Raw genomic sequence first — 16,404 nt, forward strand, 5'->3', positions numbered from 1 at the left:
GAAGGATTGGCTGGTGGTGAAGAAGATGGTAGATTTCGAGAAAATTGAATGGACCGTAAACTCATTACAACCCTGTAAGTCGCCGGGACCAGATAGCATTTATTCAGCAATGCTGCAAGGAGGACCGGAACTTCTATTTGAAAAATTGTGTATATACCTCAGAGAGAAAATTAGGCTCTGGGACATATACCAAAAACATAAGAGACTGATTAGGGCCCCCCTCATTGAAAACCTGGGAAAATCGGATAGAACTTGTCGAATGCCTTAACACCAATAAGTCTCATATCTTTTGCATTGAAGACATTAGGAAAACTAGGAACATAGCACTGACTGCCAGACCTGCATCCAAACCAATATTGCTACAGATCAGGTATGTCGACAGAAACAGCTTTAGGCCGGGTCACGGAAAAGCAGAATATGCTTACAAGAACAATAACGAAGAAGTGATTTTAACTGTTTTCTAGGACATAGAGGGCGCATTTGATATAACGTTCAGGCGTCCAATAGAAGAGGGATCAACGACACAAGCTGCAGGTCGATAGATTGCATGTTTAGAGGAAGATTGTATTACACAACCAGCATGGTAGAGACAGTAGTGACAGGGGTACCAAGAGGTCGTCCTCAAGGAGGAGAAGAGGGTTATACCCACTCTTATGGAACTTTGTCCTCCATTGAGAACAAACTGAAAAATCAAAAAGAGTACTTGATAAAAATCATTATGTAAACTCAAGTGAGACATGAGTGGAACCAGCTGACTGCGTGACACCCAAAATGGTTTGCCAAGTTTTTATGTTGATGTTGGAGATATGACCAATACTTGAAACCGACAACTACGTTAGTGAAAAATTGTGAAGCTTTACTGGAATGCCATCAGAAAACAAATCCACATGAAATTATATAAAATCAAGAAAGGTTTTTCGACCTGTTTGGGCATCATCAATAACGGGCAGGCGGACCTCGATTGAAAATAAACTGAGAAAAACCAAGAGTACTTGATAAAAATACCTACAAAAGTGAGACGTAAGTGGAACCACCTATTGCTGTCTTCAAGTTAGTTGGCCAAGTTTTCATGTTAGCGTTGGAGGTACAACCAACCTTTAAACCGACAACTGCGTTAGCAGAAATTTGGGAAGCTATCCTGGAATACCATCGAAAAATGAATCCACATGTTTCTAAAAATGATTTGAAATCAAGAAAGGTTGATGCATTAAGCTGATGATTCCCAAAAAGGCTAAAATAGCTTTCTACCGGTGACTCTTAAATAGAAATCAAACTGTGAATGATCGTAATAGTACTAATTCATTTTCATGGAATTATTTTCTAGCAGTATTTGTGCCCCTGGACAAGTGGAGGGGCTGAAGTGGAGGGGGAATGGTAGTGGTAGAGATGATAGGGTTGGTAGCGGGAACGAAAGTATAATTTATAGAAGAACGACGTGTAATATTGTGAGATTTGCAGCGGGATAATAATGATCTCCATGTGAATCATTTCGTTCTTTGAGACAATTGGAACATTTTCCAATTTCACTAACTTCGCAGATTATCCTGGCCTGGATTGTTTTTTTGGTGACGATGGTTTTGGTGTTTTTGAAATTTATTATGTAACCTGTGTGAAAAATTATTGTATTTTGTGATGAGAACGTCCAGGAATGGAAGTGAGTTGTTTTTTGACTTCTGATGTAAATTAAGTACAGAGTTCATGTGGTTTAGGTGTCTATGGAGAATTTCAAATCCATGAGGCCATATAACGAAAATATCAACCACATATCGAAGCCAACAGGTAGGTTTGAAGACATGTGTTCTATGTAAAGGTTTTTAACATTTGAATTCTGTCATCTATTTTGTGATGTGTCGTTTGAACATTTGATATTGCTCATAAATGGTATAAAAAAATTGTAGCTAGAGTCATGTCATGTATTACCCCCAATGAAACAGGCGCAGATAGGTTATTGTCAATCAGTTATAAGAACTTTTCCAGAATTAGGTAGCTTTGAGTTGACTTGAGTATCTAAAATGAATATGATGTTAAGACACCTGGTTAATAGAAAATTCAATTTTGACCCCACTAATAAAAATAATAACAATAGTTATTATAAGAAACAATTATGTTTACAGGAATTAAAAATAAATGACAATAAAATAATTTTTTTAATACTTAAGAATCAATAAAGAGCACAGCACATAATGATAACTGATTTATAGTAACAATAAAATATAAAAGAGTAATATGGAGATCAAAATTTCAATTTTTAAATGCTGATTTTACAAAGATTTGTGAACTGTAATATTTACAATGAGTTTTTTTTTGTACTTTGTATTACTATATATATATATATATATATATATATATATATATATATATATATATATATATATATATATATATATATATATATATATATATATATGTATATTACCATTTTTATGTCTTTATCCTTTCCTGACTTGTGTAAACATTTTTAATGTCATCACACCAATAAAGAATTATTATTATTATAATTAGATGATTTGAATTTTGTTTTTTTTTATTTTCAGTTTTTCATTAAGATCATTTATAAGTATAATTTTTCTGGCCAAACTTGAATATTTCTAATTTGACTTGCATCAAGATCATGGATGGTATTCATTTCACTGAAATTCAATGTTAAATGTTTGTGGTTATTTCTAACTGAATGAATAAAACAACAAAATATTATTTGGAAAATAATTTTTCTACCTTAAAAGATTACATTGTTTATATAAATTTGACCTAAATTCAAAATATTGTAATTTGAATATACATTTCATTATTTATTTTTCCAGTATCCTGAAAGAATTTAGTATCGATCAATTTGCAGATTTAAATTTATCTAACAGAAAAATACAATCATCCAAAACAAGCACTTTTCCCAATCACCATAAATGTAATACTCTTATCGATGCTCATTCCACTAACCAAGTTGGAAATATTAATACTTATAGGTAACAATGTTAAGATTTTCAGAAAGTGGATAACTTAAAAAAATTATTTCACCAGGAAACCTATTTTTCAAATTACCGTTTCCCTGAATATGATACTCACCCTAACCATTTCTTCTGGTGGTGATATCAAGTCAACTACCAGTGCTCTGTGATATTCCCCAAAAAACTTTTGAGCACAGTAAAGTCCTTCACGAACTAATTCTACAGGAACTACATAGTCTTTTGCATGTTGATTGTAAAACTCCCTGTAAAAAATCAAACATCTACAGAAAATTGTATGTCAAAATTTAGAGATCTATCTATTTGTGTAATCAAATACGACTTTTTAAAACGACCAGGAAAAAAATCAAATTAATTAGGGAAATGAGGATAATCAAAATACATTTGCAAGAATGCTTCACTGCAGGTTACAGAAAGTGGCCCTAGCAAACAGTGTTAACTAGTTAAATGACTGCCAAGTCAAAAATACTATTACACTCCATATTCTTATAAATTTGCTAATATAAAAATTATTTAAATTTTTTTATGATAATGATTTATTTTCCCAAGAAACGTGCATATTTCTAGTGGGAAAAAATCAATGATTCAAAACTATAACCTAGCTGAGTAAGAACAAAAAAAGGATAAGTCAGAACTGAAACAAAAAATTAAATGACTCAATATATTTTGAGAGTCTAATAAATTATAACTTAATGATCACTTAACCCACGGTGTGGGGAGTGGTCATTGGTTGATAATGCTGGCGTGCCCCTCCGAATGTTTCATACCAGAGCACCTCAAATAAATCAAGCGATGATAAAAAGAGACTGCTACATCATTCACCGCAAATGCTATAATAGTCAGTTGAAACCAAAATTTGAATAACATGACAATATCAAAATCAGATTCAAAACAACAATGATGAGGCGCAAAAGAAAATTACAAAGTTACTCTCAGGAAATCCCTCATTTGGGGAGGAAATACCCACAGTCTTCAGAGTTCATATGAACCCTGAAACGGGAAATTTGCAAATGCAAATGACTGATGTGGAGTTCTCCTCCACTCCACTTCCGAAATGGCTGCTCATGGTGATATACTCAGATTAACAAAGGCGGCATATAAATTAAATGAGAAAACAGGGTCTATTATCGTGAAGTAATACTACCGCTATTATCCATTGAAAACGCACTACAAACCCTTATTAGAGAAGGTACCGGTATGATAGAAATACCCACTCAAAAAAAATATATATCAGAAAAAAAATTATGTTTATTGAAATATATTGAATCAGTTGATCGTCAGGTATTACTTTGTAGTACACGAATGGCTGGACACGATAATAAAATATTAGTCACAATTTAGGAATACTTCTTATTGGTTTGCCAACAGACATCCGTTCACTTGTATCAAGAACACATTTTTACCTTACATACTAACTGAATGATTATATTTATATAAGACACTGAACGAATTTTATAACTAACATGACGTCACTCTAAATCCAATATAGCGTACTGACTAAAATGGCGGACAAGTTTTTTTTATGCACCCCCATGATATGGGTATCGAATGAGAGACTGCTGAAAATAATACGAAAAATAAACAAACGTCACTCTGAATCTAAAATGGCGAACCGCCTAAGATGGCAGACTAGTTTTTAATGCGCCCACATGATATAGGTATCAAATGAAATGGTTTGCTGAAAAAAATGCAGAAAATAAAATGGCATCAATTTGAATCCATTATGGCGGACTCCTAAAGATGGTGTACTAAGTGTAAGAGGAAAAATGTAAATGACGGAAAACAAGATGGCCGTCATACTAATATTGAAGAGTTTCAATCAATAATATATAATAATAATAATGTTGTTTGAAGGTGGTTGACAATGTTTCATGGTGTATTTCATCAGTTCGGACTTCCATTGTCTAAAATGAAATAAATTGATTTGAAATCCCTGAAAAAAAAATTTAAAAGATTAACCGAAAATAACAATTTTATTGAACAAAAAACTGAAATTACAACGAAATAACATACAAGCAACAAATATTACTGAAGTTTTTTCCCAACACCAAATCGTTATTTTTAACACCTCGACACCTGTTTCGATCACCAAGTGATCATCTTCAAAGAGGAAGATTAAAACTAGGAACTAGTGCGAGCTAATCCTATTTATGCTATAAAGGTAACCCATACAGGTAAACCATCCAGGCGTACCAACCATACAGGTATACCAGCCTAAATTAATTTTACAATTTGGCCTTATCTATTATTTTACAATATATGTTTATATAAAACCCTTTTCAGCTAGTATATCTTGCGCCCCAGAGGTGTTCCAGAAATAATTGGAGCGAATACTCATCTCTTGTGAAGGAACTACAAATTTCATAGATGATATTCTTGTGTTTGGCTCTGATGAAGCGAAACATGATAAAAAATTACAGATAACTATGAACTTAATGAAAATAACGTACTGCTAAATAAGGAGAAATGCGTTTTCAAAATGAAAAATGTTCAATTTCTGGGCCATGAATTGTTGCCAGAGGGAATCAAACCACGTGCATGTTACATAGATGTCGTCAGGTCTTTTCGTGAACCGAACACAATTGAAGAAGTCCAAAGCTTTCTTGGACTCATCAACTGTATAGGAAAATGGCTGGCAAACCTTGCAACGCTCACAGAAGCGGAAACTTGGAAAAAACGCAAACGTGAAGAAGTATTGGACACAGCAACAGGCAAAAGCTTTCCAAAACCTAAAGGTTGCTCTCATGAACATTCTATCATTGAGGTACTATAATCCGCACTTGAGAACCCAAGTGATAACGGATGCTAGTCCAGTTAGTCTGGAAGCAGTCCTCGTTCAGTTGGATGAAAAAGGGCCACGCATAATAAGATTTGGAAACAGAAGTCTATCGGACTGGGAAAAGAGATATTGCCAAACCGAGAAAGAAGCCCTTGCCCTTGTATGGGCTGTCGAACACTTCAAAATCCATCTGTATGGGAAAAATCATTTCGAATTGGTCACAGATCACAAACCTTTGGAGGTTATATTCGCACCGAGATCGAAACCATATGCAAGAATCGAACGATCGGTACTTCGGTTGCAAGCTTTCAATTTCAAAGTCGTTTACCAACCTGGAAAATCAAATGTTGCAGATCCCCTATTGCGATTATGCATTAAAAAACCTGAGGTTGATGATCATTTCAATAATGATGACCATGTTCACAAAATAATGAAGTACTCCCGCCCTGTGGCTGCATCTCTGGAAAAATTAAAACTTTCCTCAGAGAAGGATAAGAATATTCTGAAAGTGAAAATGGGGTTATATCAAAATGTAGGAGTTACAAAATTTTCTAAACGAAGCTCGCCTTTTGTGATGGAATTCTCTTACAGGGAAATGATTTTTTTTTATTAAGAATAAACAACAGCGTACAGTTCAACATAGTTAAGACACTATAAATATAAATATGTTGTTATTCTCCCTAATCAGCAAAAATGCTGGTCTCGTGATTCACAAACATTCAACATGACAAGTGAAACACAAAAATACGTAAACCACTACAAAGCTCAGACAGCATCAGACAGATGTTCTTTTAAACTATTGATGAATGAACTATAAGCCCGGCAACTCACGTATATGGACAGGTAATTCATTGCAGACTTTTATAGCCTGTGTAAAAGGATTGTATAATCTTTTGTTCGTTCTTACCATGCTTAGGTGTAAGTCATTTCTACCCCTTGTTTTATACTCATAAAACTGGTTGTTGACTAGTAGATTGTTGTTGCTTTTGATTCTTTTGTTTTTTATTTTATATATGTTCTTGCATTGCTCAAGTTTGAGTAGATATGTAATTGGGTGTAGTTCAGTCTGTGAGAATAAATTATGTGTGTGGGTTCGAAATGGAATTTGAAATAAAATTTTTATTGATTTATTTTGTAGCGTTTGAATTTTTTGAAATTAATAATGCCACAATTACCCCATATGATTAACAGATACCTAAGATTCGCCAATATATATATATATGCATTCTAAACCAAGTATCTATTACTGAAACTCAAGTGACTGGAACACCTATATAGAGCTCCTAACATTGGTAAACATTGGTACAATTTTATCATTAATATATTCTATGTGTCCTGACCAGTTTAACTTATCATCTATTATGAGTCCCAAATACTTGGTTTTTGCAACATTTATTGAATGTAAGTTATTTATTTTTAATTCAATATTTCCACAAATTCTATTTTTTTGTTTAAATAGCATGTAAACGGTTTTTGCAGAGTTCACCTCAAGATTATTATCTGAAAGCCAATTTGAGTATTTAGAGATCTTCATTAACTGTGTTCTCCACTGTACAAAAGCACCGTGTCATCGGCGAACGTGAAATACCTTCCCTTAAGCCCGGCCTGCCTCAGTGACAGTACCATCTGTGTATACAACAGGGGTCCCAAAACGGATCCCTGTGGTACGCCATAATTATTTTTTATATGCTCTCACCAACAGTGACAAACTGGAATGTTTCCTTTAAAAATGTCTCAATGAGAGAAAAGTTTTGCCCCTTATACACATGCAACATAGTTTGTTCAGAAGAACAGCATGGTCAAAAACGTCAAATGCTTTTTTTTAATCAATGAACACTGCAATAACCATTCTTTTTTTATCCAATTCCGATGTAATATTATCAATGAAATCTATTGTGGCGCTTAGAGTGCTGCTACCCTTGATAAAACCATACTGATACTCATCAAATCCCACATAACGATCAACAAAGTCCATTATTCTTGTCTTTATTATAGTTTCAATAATTTTAGAGAATGAGCACACAATTGTTATAGGTCTATATTTTTCTAAGTTTTTGTTATCACCACCTTTAAATATTGGTATTACTTTTCCAGTCTTCAGTATCTCAGGAAATACCTCCGCTTTGAAAATATCGTTTATCAAATTAACAAGTATGGAAAGGACAGTATTTTCAATTGATATTATGTCTTTAAGGGATATGTTGTCGTGCCCTGCTGCAGAGTTTTTATTGAGTACCACTATAACTTCAGATACCTCTTTAACATTGTTTTTTTTTAGAAATAATGAGTTGCCACACGATGATTCCTCAAAATCTACACTTTCTATATTAATATCTATATTGGAAATAATTGATTGACCTATGCTATTAAAATACCTGTTGAACATATTTGCCACCTCTTGAGGGTCAGTGATAGTTCTATCATCTGTAACTAATTTAATTAACTCGTTTTTTTCCTTCTTCATATTTGTTATCGAGTTTATTACCCTCCAATGTTTTATTGCATTGTTACCTGCTTTTTGCCATTCTGCTTTGAAATAAATTGATTTTTGTTTCCTTATCTCATTGATAGCTTTATTTTTGAACACTTTAAAGTCCATCCACAATTTATTTATATTTTCAGAATTTGGATTTGTTCCATTTATTTTTTTATATATACTAGCTTGTTCTCTTATAAGTTCAATAGATCATAGGTTATCCAATCATTCCCCTTGCGATGTTTTAATTTTATAATATAACTAGAACTTTCTTTACATGTATTTTTGTTAGTGTATCCATTGCAATTTTGTGACGCGTCCATACATTTTTGTTTGAATAAATCTTGCTTAACTAGTGTCATTGCTTTCCGAGTATGAAAGCCGTGGATTTTTGGAATTCCTTCCACGGCTTTCAAACTCGAAAAGCAATGACACTGAAAACCTCAGCCGTGAAAGTCTAAACCATTTCGTCTACAATAAAGTTTGTTACTATCTTTGGTTTATAGTATACAGGCTCAATATCTACATTAATATTCAATGGCTTATGATCAGACAGAGCATAGTTGTATATTGAGACATCACACTTAATATTTTTATTAACCAGGACATGATCCAGTTTGTATTGAGTTCGGATAGTGAACAGACGTACATTAGGAGAATTGTGAATTCTAATATTCAGAATAATCACATTCAAAATAATAAAAAGTGCTAATTGTTATCTCGGTCAGTTTTTGTTGGAAAACTACATCAGTTTCTTATCAGCTGCCACTGAATAGTGGACAGATTTATCAAACAGGGTCGCACTCAGGAGGAAGTGATGCTAGTTATTCCATTGAATCAATCTAAAACATTAATAACATCGACATGGCGAGTACTTCTAACTACAGGGGTACTCAAAATGATATACAAAATCAAGAAAACAAATTCCCCAAACCAGTCTTACTCCAAAGTAGTACAGACATTCAAATATCCATCAAAGGAACAAGCCATCATATTTGCCGCTATTGAAGGAGTGAAAATTCAAGAATATATAATCGCTCTTGGAACCAAAGTTCAACCTAAAAATATTATTTTCTCGTCTAAAATTTCCAACAATTGAGTTTGCATCTACCTCTCTAGCCAGATAATCGTAGATACATTTCTTAATGAAGGAGGAGAAATTGAAATCAACCGTCAAATCCTGAAAGCCCGCCATCTACTCGATTAATCCTTTCTAACGTAAGTCCAACAATACCTCACAACATTATAGAACAGAGCCTTAGAGATCTAGGATTAACCCTAATATCACCCATGACATTTCTTCGCATTGGAATATCCCAACCTGAATACACCCATATATTGAGTTTCCGTAGACAAGTCTTCATACAACCTGCTCTAAATAATACTTTTCATCTTCACGAATCATTTATCATATCATATGATAACACCCTCTACCGTATCTACCTTTCTGATGATAAACCCATCTGCTACAAATGTAAGGAAAATGGCCATATTGCTGCTAATTGTCAAGAAACTGTTACCGAGACTATTGTAGATATTGTTCAAGAATCATTCGAAAATCCAGCCCCTCAAACCCAAGAAATTTCTTTAACTATTACTGATCCTTTGGTCAACATTGTCCAGGAAAAACCAGTTGAAATTTCAACTCCACAAAATGAAGAGATTCCCATTATAATAAATATCAACTCGCAAAAAAGAACCCATTCAGAGATCAGTCCACCGATACAAAATACTGAAGAACTGGAGCCTCCCTTTGTTATTTCCAGTTCACAGACTAAGAAGAAAACGAAGACAACACAGGCCCAAATACACACCAAATCTGTTGAGACCCTGGTTGCCCCAGCCAAACAACTTTTTTGAAGATGAGCCATCTAAATATCCTCTCGACCACAGCCAAATTGTGAGTTTTCTAGAGGATGCGTTTGGTTCACCAGACCCCCTCAGCGTGGCCCGCAGGTATACGGAAGAAATTCACATGATACTTGGTATACTCACTAAAATATATCCGGCTCTTACTGAACGAAGCATCAAATCCAGAATCACAAAATTAAAAAGGAAAATAATTAAACAGCTCCAAAGAGAACTCGAAACTGGCTCTAACATCTCAGTGTCCAGAAGCGAAAGTGACATATCTCTAGATACATTTTAGAATCTCCTAATACCATAAAAACTACTCAACAACATTCATATTGCAATGGAATATAAAAGAAGTATTTTCCCATCTGGAAATGCTCCAAGTGTTAATAAATGAAGAGGAACCCCCAGTTATATGTCTTCAGGAAACCAACTTCACTGAAAAATATAGATACAATTTGAAACACTATAACTCCGTTCACAAAACTAGAAACAATCAACTCCAAGCGGCAGAAGGGTAACAATATACACCAAAAAATCTCTTGAGGCAGAAGAAGTTCCACTTTCAACTGACTTCAAAGCTGTAGCTGTGTTATTGGAAATCCCACAAAAAAATGTGCATATGTAACATCTACATTCCACCAGATACAAAATTCAATATCAATGATTTGTACAATCTCACTCAACAATTACCAAAGCCTTACGTTTATCTTGGGAGATTTCAACGCTCATAATACAATATGGGGATGTACATCGACTAATCGGAGAGGCAGCAAACTTGAGACGTTCATCAATAAATCGAACCTTGTACTTCTTAACTCTGGCAACCAATCCGCTCTCGATTTAGCATTTTGTCACCCCAACCTTTCCTGCAAATTATCTTGGACTGTTTTATCGGACCCGTATGGTAGTGATCATTTTCCTATTATCCTTAGAGCTGATGTACAAGATTCACCGCCTATATTCCGTCCTAGCTGGCGGCTTAGAAATGTTAGCGACAACGACTGGACACGTTATGGAATCCTTATGGAGGAAAAAATTCCAAATGTATTTCCCAATCCGGTACAAGACATTAATCTGCTTGTTGAGGAACTGTCTGGAAGTATTCGTTGAATCAGCATCCATAGCTATTGGAAAATCAACCAGTTTTCGCACCATCAACCTGTTCCGTGGTGGAATAAAGAATGCCAAAAAGCAACAAAAGAAAGCAAAACGGCTTTCAATAAATTGAAAAGACACCCCTCTACTGAGAATAAGATAGAATACAATAGACTCAGAGCTCGTCAAAGGTATATAATTAAACAGAGCAAACGTACTTCATGGGCACAATACGTCTCAACTTTGAATCATTCCACACCAATGTCTGAGGTATGGATGAAAATCAACCGCATTAAAAGATTGAGAAGTCATGTAGGTTTTTCATCTCTGATTGAAAATGGAAATAGTATTACAAATAGTCAGGAAATTGCTAACTTGTTAGCCGAAAACTTTCAAAAACAATCAAGTAATGCGAATTACGATCCTGACTTTTTATAAATGAAAGAAAGAATTGAGACACACCCATTAAATATCGAATCTCAGGCGGAGAACCCCCTGAATTATGATATAACGATTGATGAATTGGAAGATGCCTTATCCAAAGTCAATAACTCCAGCCCCGGGCCTGACGATATACCATATATATTTCTTGTTAAACTTCCCCCAGTAGGAAAGCGATATCTTCTAAGAGTATACAATAAAATATTTCACTCACAAAGAATGCCTACCAATTGGTTGGAAGCAATTGTACTACCCATTAAAAAGTTGAACACACCACACACAGATAAACAGTCCTATAGGCCCATCTCTCTAATATGTACCATGTGTAAACTTCTGGAAAAAATACTGAATGCCAGACTAAAGTACTACCTGGAACATGCAACTCATCTCTTCTCTCTTCTGTATTGATATTACAGAAGAGGGCACTAAGATGTCTCTGTAAAGTCAAACCCAGAGAATCGTGCAGGAATTTGTTCATTGCCAATAAAATGTTAACAGTCATCGCACTATTTATCATAGAGACGGTTTGCCTTATTTATAAACATAAATCGAAGTTCAACTTTGCTTCTACTCCTTATGCTACTCGAAATAGCAATTATACCTTTAGACTTCCCATCCCAACTTCGAATTTAATCAAGGATTCCATATACTATAATAGTGGTAAATTGTTCAATCATTTACCATTAGAAATGATATCTGCAAATTTAAGCAATATCCATTTCAAAAAGGCGATGAAGAACCTACTTGTTGACAGACCCTATTATAGTTTGGAAGAATATTTTAGCGAATCCTTTTAACAATATATTAGCAATTTATTATTTGTACTATCACTTTATACATGGTGGTATTTTATCTATACATTTTTAGAACTTTTTTTATATTTACATTTATACATTTTTGTAACTTTTTTATAATTGAATAGAACTGGCCGATACTTGATGAAAATCCATATCAAACAACTAATCAATACAGTTTATTTGTATGATTTTCACTATAAGGGTTTTACAAAAACCGCGACACGTGTTTCGCTATACAATAACTTCTTCAAGCATAAACTGTAAACAGCGTAAACTGTAAACAGTTTACGCTTGAAGAAGCTATTGTATAGTGAAACACGTGTCGCGATTTTTGTAAAACCCTTATAGTGAAAATCATACAAATAAACTGTATTGATTAGTTGTTTAACTTTTTTATATCTACATTTATATTTTTTTGTACTTTTTCTATATTAATATTGTATTTCTTGGACTTTGTCAATAAGATGCAAATCTTCGGACAATAAAGTATATTTTGTTTTGATTTGAAATAACCTGATTATTCCTCAGCAAAGTGGTTTTCGTATGTATCGTTCGACCACAGATAACCTAGTAAATCTACAGTCAGATATCCATGAAGCCTTCGCCAATAGAGAAAGCCTTATTGCAGTCTTCTTTGATATAAATAGAGCCTTCGACACTGTATGGAGACGCAAAGTTCTCAATCAACTTAATCAATGGGGAATACAAGGAAATATGCTTGCTTTCATATCTAATTTTCTGTCAAATAGATCTTTTTCGGTTAGAGTTGATGGTAAATTATCTGAAACCTTGACACAAGAAAATGGCATTCCTCAAGGATCGGCACTCGGTGAGACTCTTTTCCTCATATCCATTAATGAAATTTCAGATGGTTTTAAAAAGCCAGTGGGGGGTAATCTATATGCAGATTATTTAGTTTTATATGCAACAGGAAAGAATGTGATAACAATAAGTACCCAATTACAGAATGCACTAAGAAAACTTAAATCGTGGTCGGAATGAACAGGACTTAAGTTCTCGTCTACCAAAACAAAATGTATTATATTTTCAAAGAAAACGGCAGATGGTTTAACCTCTCTTGAATTGAATAGTCAGCAACTGGAACTTTTAATAGTAAACTGAAATGGGACACTCACATCAAAAATCTTAAGAAGTCCTGCCAAAATGGCCTAAATCTAATGAAAGTATAAGCCAATCACACATGGGTAGCCGATAGTACTACCTTGCTAAGGGTTTATCGAGCATTAATCAGAACCAAACTGGATTATGGACCCATCGTTTACTCTACGGCGAGAACATCTCTTTTGAAGTCCCTAGATGTCATCCAGAATGCGGCCCTAAGAATTGCTATGGGGGCGTTCTGTACCAGTCCTGTGGAAAGTTTACTTGTTGAGGCGGGAGAACCACCTCTCGAACTACGTCGACTCAACCTAATCCTAAGATATGCAGCAAAAATATCAGCAAATAAAAATAATCCTAGCTATCACAATACATTTTCTAATCGCTTCAGTGAAACATTTGAGTACTACCGTAATTCACAACTTCCTCTTTACGCCAGGATTCCCAAAATACCGAATAACCCAATGGTGAATCATAACATTCTCCCTCTGAACATAAAGATACCTCCTCCATGGACAATAGCCATTCCTGATTGCAATACCATCCTGACCCATTATCCCAAGAATGATATTTCTGCAATGCACATAAGAAGAGCTTTTTCTGAAGTGGCCTTCAAGTATGCGAACTACTCCCACATATACACAGATGCGTCTAAAACCAGTGAAAGTGTAGGGGCTGCAGTGATCACAGATCATGCAAGCTACAGTTATCGACTACCAACAGAAACTAGTATATATACGGGAGAACTATTCGCCATAGCCAAAGCTCTTGCGGACACTTTAGCTAGAGAGATAAGCTCAAACCCACACAGTCTATCAACTCGCTGTGTACCACATGAAGATTTGATCCATAAAATACGACAACTAACAATAAATACATGGAGAGAAAGATGGCATGCTCAGGAGAATAACAAGCTCAAAACAATCAATCCTAGCTTAAACTTCCAACATTACCTATCACTCTCTCGTGAACATCAGACATTTCTAACCCGTCTCAGGATTGGCCACACAAGGTATACCCACCAGCATCTACTGAAGAAAGAAAACCCCAAAAGATGTATTTCCTGTGATGAAGAATTAGATGTGAAACACATCATCAAGGTGTGTCCTTACTACAGAGAGGAGAGATTGTCAACACGACTACCTGAAGAACTCAGTGATGCCTTGAATCCAGATAAATTTGAGATTTTACTAAAGTATCTGATATCTATAAATATTGTACATCTAATATGATTGTGATGTGATTCAAATTGTACTACACCGTTAATAACCTTTGTAGTTGATGCGGTTATATTAAATAAAAAAAAAAGACACGATCCAGCAAAGAATTCGTTTTGCTTATTTATCTAGTCGCATAATCTAAAACCACTCATAGTTACCACATCAATGTATTCTTTTGTTTCCTCTGAATCTGCTTTCAGGAGAGTGACATTCATATATGCCAGTACAATAGTTTTATTTTTTTTGTTACATAATATATTCTGAAACATATCGATAAATTCCCTAAACTGATATTTAGGTGGTCTATACATACCATATATTTGCAGATTTAAAGATTTTAACGAAACTGCCATTAAATTATATTGCCACAAATCCATCTAGATAAAAAACTTGAACTTCATTGTCAGACAGCCACGTCTCCGTCAATACCAAGATATTACAGCAATTTGTAAAACAATGAAGTTTGTCCAACTTATTACGCAAACTTTGCATATCAGCATAGCAAATGTGTAGTTTATTTGTCAGTCTAAGAACTAGTTTTTTAGGTCATCTTCGTCATTAATCAGGTTTACTTTGCTATCTTCGTGCTTCTTTAGGATAATGTTTCCATCCTTGACCCAGATAAACCTGAAATTGTGTTCCTTTCTGAAATTCCTGGCCTTTTTATATAGCTCCTGTTTTCTCTTTGTAAGGTCATGGTCAACGTATATAGGTTCAATTGAAGGGTTATTGAAACCGAGATCTTTGGTAGTAATTCAATTTTTTTTGGTAACTTGTCAAAATTTCTCCTTACTTTGTTGATTTTCAAAACAGACCTTTATTGGTGCTGGATATTTGGATCCTTTCCCAAGCCTTTATACTCTAATAGTTATACCTGGAGATTTACGACAAGCTATTTCGGAAGCTGCTCATGAAGGACACCTGGGAATCGTAGCTATGAAAAATCGGTTACATACCAAAGTATGGTGGCCCAAAATAGACAAGAATGCAGAGAACTCCAAGTCCCATGAAAAGACGAGAACTTCCGGTAGCACCTTGGGTGCTACCAAAATAGACTGTTGTTTCTGAAGTTCATTATACAACTTATGCTGACGACATTTCTATGATCATCTCAGCACCAGATGACGAAATATTGAAAGACAAATGTGCTTCTGCAGTTGAACAAATATCAGATTTTTTCAATTATCATGATTTATTTTTTAATTCGGATAAAACAAATATTATTCGTTTTCATAATGAACAAAATAGGATAGAAGACTTCAGTTTCAGTGCTGATAATGCGACATACTCAAAATCGAATAAAAAAGTTAAATTCCTGGGTATTCTTCTTGACGAAAACTTGAACTGGAATGCTCATTGCCAACATCTAATTTCTAAGCTTAACTCAATAAAATTTCTATTTATGAATCTGTGGACAGTTTTAACTACCACTCAACTAATGAGCATTTATTATGCTCAAGTTGATTCAAGACTGAGATATGGTGTCTGCTTCTGGGGTGGGTCATCCATGACTCATAATGTATTCATTGCTCAAAAACGCATTATACGGTGTATTGCAATGTCTCAATGAGAGAATCTTGCAGACAAATTTTCAAAAATTATCACATCTTGACACTTATATCAGTTTATATATTTGAAATATGCATTTACATATTCAAAA

General features: G+C 34.4%; 1 protein-coding gene across 2 annotated transcripts in view; it reads right to left on the reverse strand.

Moving 5' to 3' along the window:
* Positions 1–16,404, reverse strand: part of LOC111509665 (uncharacterized) — a 193,236-nt gene that overhangs the window by 104,790 nt on the left and 72,042 nt on the right. The window contains exon 7 of one of the 2 annotated variants that reach the window (XM_074170308.1): positions 3,061–3,223. In XM_074170308.1, coding sequence (XP_074026409.1) covers positions 3,061–3,223 — 163 coding nt within the window. The remainder of the gene's footprint in view (positions 1–3,060; positions 3,224–16,404) is intronic. The other variant, XM_074170309.1, reaches the window with a different exon arrangement.

Source organism: Leptinotarsa decemlineata, unplaced genomic scaffold, assembly GCF_025532065.1.
Source record: "Leptinotarsa decemlineata unplaced genomic scaffold, Ldec_3_MD MMD2_P_RNA_scaffold_8, whole genome shotgun sequence".
Taxonomy (NCBI): Eukaryota; Metazoa; Arthropoda; class Insecta; order Coleoptera; family Chrysomelidae; genus Leptinotarsa; species Leptinotarsa decemlineata.